At 46.9% G+C, this 15,502-nt stretch overlaps 1 protein-coding gene across 1 annotated transcript in view; it reads left to right on the top strand.

Annotated features, from left to right (window-relative positions):
• SLC22A20 (solute carrier family 22, member 20) overlaps positions 1-14,118 on the top strand; it is a 22,756-nt gene extending 8,638 nt beyond the window's left edge. Inside the window, exons 7-10 of the mRNA XM_012665418.1 lie at positions 5,044-5,258; positions 6,978-7,086; positions 7,252-7,455; positions 14,022-14,118. Coding sequence (XP_012520872.1) covers positions 5,044-5,258; positions 6,978-7,086; positions 7,252-7,455; positions 14,022-14,118 — 625 coding nt within the window. The remainder of the gene's footprint in view (positions 1-5,043; positions 5,259-6,977; positions 7,087-7,251; positions 7,456-14,021) is intronic.
• The last annotated feature ends 1,384 nt before the right edge of the window (positions 14,119-15,502 follow it).

The following is a 15,502-nucleotide window of genomic DNA, read 5'->3' as shown; positions in this document are numbered from 1 at the left end:
ATATATATAGAAAAAAATTAGCTGGGCATGGTGGCGCATGCCTGTAGTTGCAGCTACTTGGGAGGCTGAGGCAGGAGGATTGCTGGAGCCCAGGAGTGTGAGGTTGCTGTGAGCTAGGATGACGCCACCGCAATCGCCAGGGCAACAGAGTGAGACTCTGTCTCAAAACAAACAAACAAAGTCCAGAGTTGAAAGTCCTCCCTTGGACTCCGCTGGAAAGACTAAGCAAAGACCCATTTTTGTTAACAAGAAAGTGACTCGGCAGCGATCCGGGATTCTGTCGGCAGGTGGGGCGATTCGCCCGCGCGAGCGGGTCCCCGGGGATCCGGCCCCCAGCGGGGCTCCCCGGACCCGACCCGCCTGCAGGGGCCCGGGGCGCCGCGGGCTCGGTCAGAGCTCGCCCTGACTCACCAACCACGCCCGGAAAATCGTGGTGGTTTACAAATGTTTAGTTCGCTTCGCGGCAGGCTGGGAGCGGCAGGCACGCGCCTGGGACCCAGCGAGCTGCCCTCCTCGCCCCTTCTCCACCTGTGTGTCTGGGCCGGTGGGGGCGGGGATCCCTGGAGTATTAAAAGCCGGGGGAGGGGGGCGGGAGGGAGAGGAAGAGGAGGTGTTAGGAACCGATAAACTTCTACAAAGTTCCACCAAACCCTATTGGAAAAGCCTTCCATAAACTTGGATTTTTTTTCTTTACCAGCTTTTTTTCTAAATTACAAAAGTGATGCATACTCAGTTTAAAAAAAAATTTTTTTTCAAACAATCCAGAAACATATAGGCAGTAATAGAGTGTTGGTTAAGAAGCTGGACTCTGGAACCTGCTGCTTGGGTTTGAATCTCAGCTCTGCTACTTACTGGCTCTGTTGATCCTGGGCAAGTTACTTAACTTCTCTGTGCCTCAGTTTCCCCATCTGTAACGTGAATATCACAATAGCATCTACCACACAGAGTTGTTGTGAAGATTAGAAGAGTTAAGGTCTGTAAAGCAGGTAGAGCAATACCTGAATGTGAGATGTTTCCTGTTATCAGGTATAAGATGAAAGCAAATGTTCTTCCCATCCTACTCCTCCTCCCTTCTCCCAGCAGCAAACTCTGTCAAGCTTGAGTTTGTATCCTTCCAGATCTTTGTACATACAATCCTCCCCCCACGCACATGTTTCTCCAAACATGGGATAATATTCTACATATTCTGCAACTTGGTTTTTATAACTTAATCGTATCTGCACATAGCTTTACGGCTACTTACCTGTTCCTGGCATGTGGCAGTTTGATGAGTGAATGAATGAATGAATTTTAGAATATCATAAGCCACAGAATTTTAAGACAAAAAGGAATCTTAGAGAACATCTGGTCCATTCTCCCTGCCAATGTCAATTTTTTTTTTTTTCATTTTCGTCATCCAGACTACAAAGGGAGACAATGCCAGTCTCGTGTCAATGGTATTCCTGGCTGGTCGTGGTCCAGTCTCTCTTGGAAGACTCTGGTTCTGGGCACACACTTCCTCACACGGCTGCCCTTATGTTTCCCCCTAGTTGAGCAAGCATGTTATTAAGCAAATGACCTGAATGTAAACCAGGTGGTTTTTGACTGAGTGTCCTTCAACCTTCTCAACGGTCACTTTATTTTTTGTATGATACTTTAGTCTTATATTGCTATATAACAAATTACCATAATTTAGCGGCTTAAAATCACAGCCATTTATGGACTTACAACTCTGCAAGTCAGAAGTCCAGGCATAACATGGCTGGGTCCTCTGCTCAGGGTCTTACAAGGCTAAAACTAAGGTATTGGTCAGGCTACACTGGCTGGGGAAGATTTCACATCCAAGTTCATTTAGATTGCTGGTTGGATTCAACTTGCAGCTGTAGGACTGACGTCCCCATTACTTCGCTGGCTGTTAGCCAAGGGACACTCTCAGCTCCGAAAGGCCACCTTCATTCCTGGCCAAATGGCACTCTCCATCTCAGGGGAGCATCTCTCTCACATCGAATCTCTCTCATGCTTTGAATCTCTGACTGCTTGTCTTTGACCTCTAGATCCAAATTTAAAGGACTTGTGTGATTAGATCAGGCCCTCCCAGAAAAATATCTTTATTTAAAGTCAAGTGATTTATCACCTTAATCACATCTGCAAAATCCTTTCATAACACCTAGATTAGTGTTTGAATAACTGTGAGGTTTGTGTATGCCCAGGGCTGGGAATTTGGGGGACCATCTTAGAATTCTGCCTGTCACATATACTTTTTATTGAAGTATAACATGCATGTGGAAATGCACAATGTTCAGCTTGACAGATTTTCACGAACTGTACACACCCAATAATTAACATCCAGATCAAGAAACAGAACGTGATCAGCCCAAGACGCCTCCTGGTGTCCTCTTCCTGTCATTACTCTCCTCTGAGGGAATCACTACCTTTATTTCTAATGCCATAGATTAGCCTATTTTTGAACTTTACATAAATTGAACCATACTAGTTTCTCTTATTTAATATTATGTTTGTGAGGTGCATCCATGTTGTTGTATATAATTTAATTTGTTCTTTCTTCTTTTATAGCATTCCATACTTGTGGTAGACAGAATAATGGCCACCCAAGATGTCCTAATCTATCTTTGTAACTTTTCTGTGAATATGTTTATTCCAAAATTTAAAAATTTATTTTAAAAAAGGCAAGCTATGCATGAAATAAGATATTTGCAGAAACCAGCATCCAAGAAAAACTGTATCCAGAAAATATATCTACATATATACATAACTACAAATATATATAACTACAAATCAATAAGTAGTGTTGATCCCCAGCCTAATTCCTGGAACCTAGGGATATGTTATTTTCCATGGCAAAAGGGATTTTGCAGATGTGAACAAATTAAGGATCTTGAGATGGGAGATTATATTGGATAATCTGGGCGGGTCTAATGTAATCACAAGGGTCCTCATAAGTGGAAGAAGGAGATCAGAGTCAGAGAGCTTGGGAGACGCTAAGCCACTGGCTTTGGAGTCAGAGGGAGGGGCTAAAAGCCAAGGAACATAGGCAGCCTCTAGAAGCTGGAAAAGGAAAGAAATAGATGCATCACTAGAGTCCTCAGAAGGAACACAACCCTGCCAACACTTTGACATTAGCCTAGGAAGACCCATCGCAGACTTCTGACTTTCAGAAGTGTAAGTAAGACAATACATTTGTGTTGGTTTAAGTCACTATATGTGTAATCTGTCACAGCAGCAATAGGAAATTAATATAGAAACTTTACCCATTTTATTGTAGACGGACATTTGGGTTTTTCCCAGTTTGGGCTATTACAGATAGGACTACTATAAACATCCTTGCGCATTTCTGTTGGTGAAAACACATAGGCATTCCTGCCAGATATATACCTAGAATTGGAATTGCTGGATCATAAGGTATGGGCATGGTTCTCTGTAATAGAAAGAAGCAAACAGTTTTCCGAAGTGGTTGTACCAATTTACACTCCCATTGGCAGCGTGTAAGAGTTCAAGTTGTTCTACATCCTCAAAAAGCTTGCTATTGTCTGTTACTTTAATTTTAGCCATTATGATGAGTGTGTAGTCATGTTATATTGTGATTTTAATTTCCATTTCTTTGATGTCTAATTGTGAGAATATTTTCATAAAGTTACTGGCATTTTGGATATCTTCTTTTGTGAAATCCTTATCTAAGACTTCTGCCAATTTTTCTAACTTTTTACTTTTTAACTTTTTACTCGTTGCCATGTAGGAATATATATATTTTCTCTGGATGCAGGTTTTTTCCTGGATATTGCTTTTTGCAAATATCTTCTTCTATTGTTCAGCTTACCTTTTTTCATAAAATTTTTATTTTGGAATACATTTATATTCATGGAAAAGTTGCAAAGATAGTACAGAGAGTTCCAGTATGCCCTTCGCCCAGTTTCCCCTCATATTATCATCTTAAATTACCATGGCACATTTGTCAAAAGTAAGAATTTAACATTGGTATTTTACTATGAATTAAACTAGAGACTTTATTTGGATTTTACCAGTTTGGATACCACATTATATTTGGTCATTATGTCTCCATCTCCTTTGATCTGTGGCAATTTCTTAGTCTTTCCTTATTTTTCATGACTTTGACAGTTTTGAGGAGCCTTGGTTAGGAGTTTAGTAGAATATCCCTCAATTTGGGTTTGTCTGATGGTTTTCTCATGATTAGACTGGGGTTCCGGATTTGGGGGACGAGCACCATGGGAGTGATATGCCCTCCTCACGTCATCATATCAGAGCATACGTGATACCAACATGGCTGATTACTTGTGACGGTAAACTTGATCACTTGATTAAGGTAGTATCTTCCAGGTTTTTCCACTGTGAAGTTAATAATGTTCTCCTATTTATATAGTGGTGAGTTAAAAAAAAAAATAGAAACCATAATGTTCTATTCCAATATATTCAATTATTTGAAAGTGAGTCCAGTTCCTACTCAAGGGAAGGGGAATTAAGTTCAACCTCCTGAAGGGGTGGACCATCTGTATATATTGCCTGGATTCTTCTGTTCTTCTGTAAGCAAGATTTGTTTATTAAATAATTTATTTCTACAGACTCATGTATTCGATACTTTGGGTTACAGTTCAGTCGCATTATTTCCTTTATGTAGTAAATATTACATTATTTACTTCATTTCCCCAAGTGTCCCAGCTGCGGCCATGGGGAGTTCTTGTACACTGGCTCCTGTGTCCTCTGACATACCTCCATCTGCTTCGGTTTGGTTTTATTTTTTTAGGACTGCCTTAATTCTGGTGCAGAAATGGTGTTGACAGGGAAAAAACACCACTCCGGAGGCCATGGACTGGACTGAGGGGAGTGGGTGGTCGGACAGGGATATGGAGGAGGCGTCTGGCTCCAAGGCCGAAGTCAGAGACTTAGGAGACCAGGAAAGGGTGTTACGGAAAGTCAGGGGATTTTAACTCTCTCAAGAGAGGGGTCCTGTGTTATCCATCCTCGTGTCTCTTCCCGAGTCCAGAGCAGTGAACCGCGGGGTGAAACAGGACCGTTCTGCCCCTCTCCCAGGTTTTCCAACTCCATGGCTTACTACGGCCTGGCCATGGACCTGCAGAAGTTTGGGCTCAGTGTATACGTGGTGCAGGCTCTGTTTGGGATCATTGACATCCCGGCCATGCTGGTGGCCACCGTCACCATGATTTATGTGGGCCGCCGGGCCACTGTGGCCTCCTTCCTCATCCTGGCTGGGCTCATGGTGATCGCCAACATGTTCGTGCCAGAAGGTGAGCCGTCCGCTTCTGCCCCACCCACACCGAGAGCTGAGAGCCTCTGGGGTCTGGTGGGCAACAAATACCACAAGGGAACAAGGCTGAGGGGTGTTTTTCTGGATCCAGGAAAACGTGACTGTCACTTAGTAGAGGTTTTATTAAGCACTTAGTACCTAGTGTCAGTTAGCGGTGGAGGATCTACAAAGGACTGGAGTCTTTGCGCTCGGAGCGCTCGCAGTCTTGTCAGGGCGGTTAGACAAGTGTATGTCGTTATGGCAGCTGGACAGCCGAAGTGCTGGCTTGTGTGTGGCCACCAGGAGTCTGAGCAGGAAGCATGTCCACAGGTTGAGAAGTCAGAAGCTCAGCCAGGCTGCCCTGCAGCAGTGGTTTGCAAACCTGGCTGAAGCAACCTTTACCTGCAGTCCTTTGAAAGCTCCCAGTGCTCAGGTGCTCCATGCCAGAGCGACGGGACTCTCCAGGAGTGGGACCCAATCCTCACCTCGGTGTTTTAAAAACTGACCAGTGACCCCAGCAAGAAGCCAGGGTTGACTGTTGGGGACCTAGGGCATGTGCTAAACCATGCGTGCAGGTGTGAGCCCGCTTTGCCACCAGGGCCTCGGGCAGGTTGTCTAACCTCTCTGTGCTTCGGTTCCTCACCGTAAAATGGATAAATGTTGTTATTGATATTTTGACATATTTTCTTCCAATCTTTTTTTCCTATTTATAGATTTGTTTTTGACATAATTGTGATTATATTTGACATATGTATATATACATACAATAATGTAAATAGGATTATATACGTATAAGTGCATGCGTGTATATATATTAATATATAATGTATCCTTTTTTCATTATACATCATAACATAAACATATAATTACATGTTTTTCTGTAATTACAAATGTTTCATGGGCCTTTTTGTTACTATATAATATTTCATCTGGGTTGGCGTTTCTCAACGCTGGCTGCACGATGGAACCTCCGAGAGACCTTTAAAAAATACCCAAACTTGAGCCTATCCCCAAGAGGCTTTGCTGTAATAGATATTGGGTAGGGCCCAGGTATGGCTGTTTTATAAAATCTCCCTGCCTGATTCTAGGGTGCAGCTGGGGCTGCCACCAAGCAGAAGAGGTATCATGATTTCCTTGACCATTGCCCTGATATGGGACTCCTAAATTGGGGTTTGCTGTTTCCATACAACAGGACAGCAGGACAAGCATATTAATAATGAAGGTAACAGCAAACGTTTAATGAGCACTAAGCACTTTGCATGCATGGCATCATGTCCGCCTTAGGACAAGCCCGTGAAGCAGGTGCTGGTATCTTCCTCATTTTACAGACGAGGACCAGGAGGCACAGAGAGGGTAAGCAACAGTGACCAAGGTCACCCAGCTGGGTCAGACCTGGGATTTGAACTGAGACCTGGCTCCAAGCTTGTTCTGCCTCCCCAGCAGGTCTTGGTGCAGATGCAAATAAGGGAGGAAAGAGGGAGAAGTCAGAGAAGGCAGCTTGGGGGCTTCTGGGTCTCAGTGGGAAGGTGAGGTGGTGGAAATCCTGGCTGGCTCCCTCCTCCAGGTTCTGAGAAGCAGAGCCCGCCCATCCCCCAGGTGCACATGCACACACCCCATAGCTCTGTCTCTTCCCCACCCATCCCCTGCTGAGTCTCCCTTCCTGCACCCCGTTCCTCCCCCTCCTCTCCTTCCCCACAGCTCTGCCTCCTCCCCCATCTAGACATGCAGACCCTGCGCACGGCCCAGGCGGCGCTGGGCAAAGGCTGCCTGGCCAGCTCCTTCATCTGCGTGTACCTGTTCACGGGAGAGCTGTACCCCACGGAGATCAGGTGGGCACGTGGGCGGGGCGCTCCAGGCTGAGACCTGCTGGGCTCGCCTAGGCAGGACCCCTGGGTCCTTCCTGCTCTGCCCTCCCACACCCAGGGCCAGTTGGGCACTGCTGCCCACTGGGGGGTCCAGGCCACGGCACTGATCCGTGCACATGTCTCCCACAGACAGATGGGGATGGGCTTCGTCTCGGTCAATGCCCGCCTTGGGGGCCTGGCAGCGCCTCTGGTCACCACGCTTGGGGAGTTCAGCACTGTCCTGCCGCCTGTGAGCTTCGGGGCCACCTCCATCCTGGCCGGGCTGGCCGTCTGCTTCCTGACTGAGACACGCAACATGCCCCTGGTGGACACCATCGCGGCGATGGAGAGGAGGTGAGGGGCCTCCGGCACCGCGTTGTGTGGCGGCCACACAGGCCACGGGTTCATGCGAAGCAGCCGGGAACAAATGGGATGTTCTGGCCGCTGCCGCGTGTCAGGAACATCGGGACTGGACACACCGGAGTGGTGACGCCTCCCCACCTCCACCCACACTGGCTTAGCTTTCAACAAGAGCAGACCCAATCGCAAATGTCTAAGAGAAAGAAGAGTGAACCGTAGACTAAACCAGGAAATACGGAAAGGCGGGGTGGAAGTGAAGCCTGGCGGAGAAGTGGGGAGAGGAGGGACGTGTGGTCTGAAGCAAAGACAGGTCCTGTGCTTGTTTGTAGGTCTTTGAATTTGGCTCTGAGCTTCCTCCAACTGAAAGGGAGACCCCACTCATGACTTTGCTCTTGTCGGATAGGAGAGAGAATGCCAGTGCCTTGGGGAAAGTGAAGCTTTTCTTAGCAATTAGCACTAGAAGAGACTTCTCTTGTGGGTCTCCTTAGAGAGGTTACTGGGTAAGGTGACAGCAACGTCCAGGACAATGTTTCTAAAATAAAGGCAAGAGGGGAGTTGGTCTGACTGCTTCCCGTGTGTGGCACTTCTCAGCAATAGTGGGCTCAGGGAAGACCCTTAGTTTTGGGGAACAGTGACAGGGAAGGTAATAGGGCCCAAGTCTGTAGCCTTCCCTGACAGTCCAGCTGCATCCCAAAGTCAGACCTGGCTATACCCAGAGGGCTGTGCGGGGGCTGTGTTTGCGACCCTTACATATTCCCTCCTAAACATCCCATCTCTCACCTGGACCATAGACAAAGGGCGGGCTGCACAGAGATCAAGGATGTATTCTTTGGCAAGTCTTGTCAATTCTGCCTCCAGAACAGACTTGGAAATCTGTCCATCTCTCTCCAACCCCAGGGCCGTTTCCCTACTCCAAGCCACCATCATCTCCTCCCTGGACAGCTGCGAAAGCCTCCTGGCTGTCTCTCTCCATTTTATTGTCTATGCGACACCTAGTGTAGGCTCATGGTGCAAACAGGACCACGGCACTGCCCCCCTCAGAACCCGTCAGTGGCTCCCTTTTGCATTGAGGATAAAATCTGAAATCTCACAAGGCCCTCACGATTGGGCCCCTCCCCCCTGGCAGCGTGGCTATCACCTGGGCTGCTCCCTCTGTCTAGAATGTTCTGCCTGCTCCTTACCTGTTTGACTCACTTACCCCACAGATTCAGGTGCGGATATCCCAGGTGCTGGGTATTTGTCAGGAACCTAATCCGGAACCTGGTTTGCAGTTTCTCTGAGATGTTCCTTCAGGGACCCGAGTACGTGAAAAAACGCTTGGAGAAATGTCCTCTCCTGATGCTACAAAGAGAAGAGCTGAGTTGAGTCTGGTCTGGCCATTTTTTTTTTTTTTTTGAGACAGAGTCTCACTCTGTTGCCCAGGCTAGAGTGAGTGCCATGGCGTCATCATAGCTCACAGCAACCTCAAACTCCTGGGCTCAAGCAATCCTCCTGCCTCAGCCTCCCGAGTAGCTGGGACTACAGGCATGCGCCACCACGCCCGGCTAATTTTTTCTATATATTTTTAGTTGTCCGATTAATTTCTTTCTATTTTTAGTAGAGACCAGGTCTCGCTCTTGCTCAGGCTGGTTTCGAACTCCTGAGCTCAAACAATCTGCCTGCCTCGGCCTCCCAGAGTGCTAGGATTACAGGCGTGAGCCACCGCGCCCGGCCTGGTTGGCCATTTTTAAAACCAAGTTTTGCTCACCGTGGCTATGGAAGAATCCCAGTAATGACAAATGAAATTCTAGCTTTAGGTAATGTGACTCTTCCAGGAGCAATTTGTTATAAAAGTTATTGTATGTTGTTAGTGGATATGAACCAATTAAATTTTGAAGACCACTTACTGAAAATAATTTTAATTTTTAGACTAATTGATAACAAGTCGTTCTTTCTCACGACAATCTGCTGATTGGGCCTGATCTGGCTGGCCCCACTCTGGGCCACCCCAACATGCAGACACCTACCTTGCTCTGCCCTATCTAATGGCTTTGGGATTGACTTGTTCAGGAAGAGAAGGGAAGAAATGCTTTTCATATATTTTTGATGACACAGGTTGTCATTCTCGTAAACAGATGAAGTACAATCCCCTGACCTCCCCTGTCCCCCAACTTCATACCCCTCCAATTCCCTTTGTCCTCACAGATTTCCCTTTGGGATTGGAGCAAAGATAGACTAGCCAGGCCCGAGGCCTGTTTACATTTCGTGTAACCTTTGCACAAGAAATTTAAGCCTGTGGTTTTATTAAAGAGGAAACAGGCATGGTGCTTATTTAGCAAGGAGAACAAACAAACAGGGCTTTCTTGAGGAAGCAAAGCCCCACCCTTGGGTAGACACCAGCAGGGCACCAGATGGAACCGTGCCGGAGGGAGATCAGTGGCTACTGGCCAGTAAGGCTTTGTAGAGTTCTAGAGGCCAAGGATTTTACTTAGGGTTTGATTAGGCCTTTTGAGATCTAATTCATTTATTCAGTTACTATTCACTGGGTTCTTACTATGCGCCAGACACAGTGCTAAGTGCAGGGTGTAGAATGAACAAAACAGGTGTGATCTCTGCCCTCTTGGAGCATACAGGGCAGGGGAGACATAGAGAAAAAATACACACAAATAAATCACATCAATTAATGCAGAGTTAAGACACTCTGCAGGTGGTTAGGGATGCCTCTGCACTTGAGCCTAGACTTAAAGGAGGAGGAGGAGGGGTTAGCCGGCTGAGAAGGAGAGAAATGTGTCCTTGGAGGAGGAAACAGTCTGAGAAGGCCTCTGAGGTCCCAGAGAGCTGGGAGTTGCTGAGAGCCAGCCACGCATGAACTCCCAAGACGGGGCCAGAGAGTGGGCAGGGGCAGCCTTAGAGACCACGCTGGGAATTGAGGCTTGTAAGTCAATGGAGAAACCACCACAGGACTTGAGTGAAGGGATTGACGTGGTCTGATTTACAATTTTTAAAGTCTTTTTGTCTCATTATGAAATCTCAGCCTAAATGGGGTCTCAGCCTGGAGTCTAGCTGGGCACATGAGGCAGTTGCTCCAAAACAGCGTTTCTCAACCTTTTCTCATTATCATCCTTCAAAAACCTTTTTAGACATTTTTTTCCTAATCACACTCCTCCACTTCAATACAATTTTAATACCAAAGATACACTGTGTATCTGTTCATGTACTGTGGCCTTTCGGAAGCCACAAACCATTGTAATATCTGAGATTTTTTTGCCCTCTAAGAAACAGTGTTTGCCCTGTTGGGGGCAACATCGCCGCCAGGGAGAAGCACACTCTAGAACTCTGCTTATGTGTTCCAGCGGCCATGGGGCCTTGCAGTTAAGATTGTTAGGGCTACCAAGAAGCTGGTGATCAGATGCGCATTTAGTACGTCCTTGTGCGCCTTCTCAGGTGTTCTGGCCCACGGGCTTCCTCGTTAACCCGGCCAGGGTTCCTCTAGGCAGTTCTTGTCCAACCAAACACGGGACAGAAACAGCTCGACTAGTTCTCGTTTGGTGGGAGATGGTGATGCTGGGGGCGCAGCCGAGAGACGACCTCTCGCGAGAGTCAGTCGATGGAGTTTCAGGTGTTTGGACGATAAGAATCCAAGAACTCCCAGGCCCATCTCATTTTTCTCAATTTCTAATCTTACCAAATAATTACGGGAGCCAGTCACAGTCTGGCTCAAGGATAAGGATGAGAAGAAAATGGCCCTTTGCAAGATGCTCATCCCCGAGATGTCTGCAAGAAGAGTGGATTAACTCTCATCTCCGAACACTGTTCCTGCGGAGAAGATGCAAGTGGGCTTCCCCCACATTTATTTCACAGGCCAACAAAACCGTTTGTGAATCCCGTAGTGTGTTTCTGCGTGAATTGCCAGATACGTCATTAATCGTGAGACCAGGTATGATTCTTCAGAATGTTCCGAGAGCCCGATGATGTGCTGGGGTTGGCGCAGGTGACCCAGTTAGGGTTATGTCCCGGCTTGTTGCAGTAACACCCAACAGCTGACTAACCGCTTCGAGATAATCCTTTTAGGTAGGAATAGAACATCCACAGCGGAAGAAATGCAAATAGAAAGTTATCAGAATAAAAGTATCTGCTGCAGTCAGAAACAAAGAAATGCAAATTAAAACAGGGTGATATCAGTTTTAATTATCCAATAAGGAACTATTTTAAAACAGTAATATTCAATGCAGGAGCATCTGTGGGTAATGGAGAGGAAACTCCTACACTCTTTCTGGAAACTTCTTTGGCATTACTAGTCATGAGCTATAAAAAGCTTCATATTCTTCTAAGTAGAATGACATTTCCAAGAACTTGTCCTAAGAAAATAAGCTGAAATGTGGACAGAGTTCATATACAAAAATATTCATCACCAGTGTTTATTGTGCCAGAAAAAATGTAAACTCTCCAAACATCCAACAATGTAAGTAAATTATGATACATTGTACAACAGTTAAAAGCTATATTATGAAGAGTTGTTTTTTTTTTTTTTTGAGACAGAGTCTCACTCTGTTGCCTGGAGTAGAGTGCTGTGGCATCAGCCTAGCTCACAGCAACCTCAAACTCCTGGGCTCGAGCGATCCTACTGCCTCAGCCTCCCGAGTAGCTGGGACTACATGTATGTGCCACCATGCCCGGCTAATTTTTTCTATATAGATTTTTAGTTGTCCAAGTAATTTCTTTCTATTTTTAGTAGAGACAGGGTCTCGCTCTTGCTCAGGCTGGTCTCGAACTCCTGACTTTGAGCGATCCACCCACCTCGGCCTCCCAGAGTGCTAGGATTACAGGCGTGAGCCACCGCGCCCGGCCATATATTATGAAGAGTTTTTAATGGCATGGGGAATGTTCACAAATACTGTTAAGCAGTATATTAAAATTACTTATCATATTGATAGTTTCTTTTTTTTCTTTTTCTTTCTTTCTTTCTCTTTTCTTTTCATTTTTTTTTTTTTAGCACTGGACTCTTCATAGCTCACAGCAACCTCAAACTCATGGGTTCAAGTGATCCTCCTATCTCAGCCTCCCAAAGTGCTGGGATTACAGGTGTGAGCCACTGTGCCCAGCCAATATTTTCTTAATTATGTCATGAAATAGAGACTGGAAAGTGAGAAACAAATATGTTAAAATAGTGACAGTGTTGTCTCAAAGTATGGGTGATGTTTTATTTTTTTCCTGGATGCTTTACATTTTAAAAATTGCCTCCAAATTATCTACATTGAGTAGATTTTCTTTGGTAATCGGTGGGGAAAGGCACATAATTTTGAAAAATTATAAAAATTCAATAAGCCAGTTTCCCAGACCTTTGGCAGCCCCTCACTTCAGGCCTAGAAGCTGGGGAGAGCTGGGAAGATGGTGCTTCACAAATCGAGGTGGCCGGAAGTCCCAGAAGAGAGGCAGCTTGGACTGCAGAAGCTTCCAAGGCTCCAACCAACCACTTACCTCCCATGAGCGTTTCTCACTGGCACACGACGGATAAAACCAAGAAGCCGGATGATACCAAGGGACAGAAGTCAGAAAAACGAGAAGGCTCAAAGGGCAAAAAAACAGAGATGTAGGATGGTAGAGTGAGAAGAAAATAATCTGATATGTTAAGAAATAATCACAAAAAGTAAAATTAAAACAAAGAATTCAACTACAATTAAATTAAACCAATGAACTAAAAGATTAGAAATAGAAGAGTTACAAGGTAAGGACGGAAACATCGATAAAACGGTTTGAATGTTGAAAAAGTTCTAAAAGTGGAAGCAGCTAAAAGTGGACAGGAAAAAGGGCAGGATGTGTAAATGACTGGAACAAGAGAATAACAACAGTAAGGCAAGTCAGTGCAAAAACCAACAATTATCAGTGCGTACAACATGAAGATAAAATAAATGAAAGGAACTAGAAAGAAAATCATTTCAAAGATCAGAGGAGTGAAACAAAGGCCACGTTGGGTCTGGGCAAAGGCTGGAAAGCCGTGGGGGGGGTCACCCTCAGCTATTTGGGACTAAGGAGGCCTCACAGTCCAGGTGACTTCCCTGTCCTCACCTCTCCCCTGACTCCTTGAGGAATAGCCCAGAGCCCTAACCCTCTGCCCTGTCCGCCCCCTGGGGCAAGGAAGATGGGCACTGGTGGTGCCCAGTCCCTGGGGGGCTCTGTTGGTGGCCGTGGTCAAGGCAAGCGTGTTTGAGGCCTGGACCCCTATTCACCAGCTGGGTGACCTTCGGTACATGCCTGGCCTCCGGGTCCTCGTCCGTCAAACTCTTTGTTGGACTCCTTGACCCTGCAGCTCTTCCAAGTCTATTACCAGCCAGGCCAGCATCTGCCAGCTTGAGACCCAGAGATGGAGTGGGGAGGGATTGGGAGCGGGAGCGGGAGGGTGCCCACCAAGGTGCCCGCCAAGGTGCCCGGGAGAACCCAGAGGAAGGGCTGCCACAGCTTCCACTCCCCTTTTGGCTTTGGGAGAGTAGAAATACACACCGTGCATGTGGCACAAATCCTCCCTTGAGACGCACACACCACCTGTCCTTCACCACCTCTCTTCCACCTTTTCATTTCGACAGAGTCGAAGAAGGCCGTGCCAGGAAGGACGCAGAAGAGAAGAGTGAGGAAATTTCTCTTCAGCAGCTGGGAGCTTCTCCCCTCAAAGAAACCATCTGAGCTGCCATGAGCCTGGCACTGGTTAGCAGCACCTGAGCCGGGTTCCCACAGCCCAGGGGCTTCTTCTGGGAACACCTGTGGATGCCAAACTGGAAGAAAGGTCACTGGAAACACCCTGGCTCAGCTAGAAAGCCACCCATAAGCCAGGGCTGGGGCTGCTCGGAAGGAAACCCAACCACCAATGGCCAATTCGCATTACAAATATACAGAAAGCCAGGAGGATCCCATCCCAGGGGTCACATCCGCACCTTAAAATGTCTCTGTTTATTCCTGAGAACACTGTGTCTTTGCCAAGTTAGCGTTAGGTCTCTGCCACAGGGCTGTCCCTGGAACAGCCCCGCTTGTCCTTGAGGGCCTTTGAGAACTCATTCTGCTCCACCTATTTGGAAAGAGTAAATATTTTTTCCTGCCTTATGTGAGAAGACTCCTTTTCCCTGTGTGTGTGACTTATGTCCTCGACTGGCAAATGTGCCCACAGCAAGCCTTCGTGCCTGCCTTTGCGCCCAGCAGCCCTCGTCGAGGGCCTTGCAGGTGGTGCGTGCTCAATACATAGCCAGTGAGGAAATGGTGGTACCAGACTCGGGCAATGGCTGGAGAACTTTGTCATTTGCATTCCTAGCAATACCACTTTGCAGAAATGGGATATGGTTCGGCTCCCCAGAAGTCTTGACAGAAGGGAGAACCCCCGTTATGGCACAGTGTCCCTCTGAGCACTGATCCATTCCCAGCCCAGGTGTCAGACATGTGCCTGTGTCCCTGACCTTGACCTCCACCAGAATTCAGATTAGACTCACAGGGTATTCAAGTCTTGTCCCATTGGGTGGTCTCAGCCAGATTTTCTTGTCCAATCCCTTCCTTCTAGAGTTGCCAAAGAGTCAAATGAGATCAATGTGCTGAGTCCTCAGTCCCTCCGGTGGATTTAACCTCTCCTGTTGAACATGTGAGGGACTACCTGTCAGTGACCCACCACGTGAGCTTTCTCATTAGAGTTGTTCTCAACCCACAGCCTCAGCAAATCAGTAAATTCAAAAGACAGAGAGCTGCCATGCCTGGCCATGCTTTACAGTGGGGGTCACCTCCTCCAGGCAGCTCTCGCTGACTGCCCCTGCCTGCCCTGGGCTCCCACGATGCCCCCATATGTCCTCCTATTGCAGCTTTGCCAGTGTGCTGCGATGGGCCCGTTCACCTGCTGATCTCTCCGGTGGTGCCTTGAAGGCAGAGTTAGGTCATCTTTGCCTGACTGTGGCCTCCACGTAGTAGGTGCTCAGTTCACGTTGCTAGAGTAATGCGGCATCCACAAGGAGAAAAAAGACCTAAACTTCCAAATGCCGAGGGAGGAAACAGAACTAAATGGGAGACCTGGGTAGAAGAACACAGATCTACA

The sequence above is a fragment of the Propithecus coquereli genome, unplaced genomic scaffold (assembly GCF_000956105.1).
Source record: "Propithecus coquereli isolate 6110/MARCELLA unplaced genomic scaffold, Pcoq_1.0 Scaffold120, whole genome shotgun sequence".
NCBI lineage: Eukaryota > Metazoa > Chordata > Mammalia > Primates > Indriidae > Propithecus > Propithecus coquereli.
The sequence above is the reverse complement of the archived record's forward strand: the minus strand, read 5'-3'. Positions and strand labels throughout refer to the sequence as shown.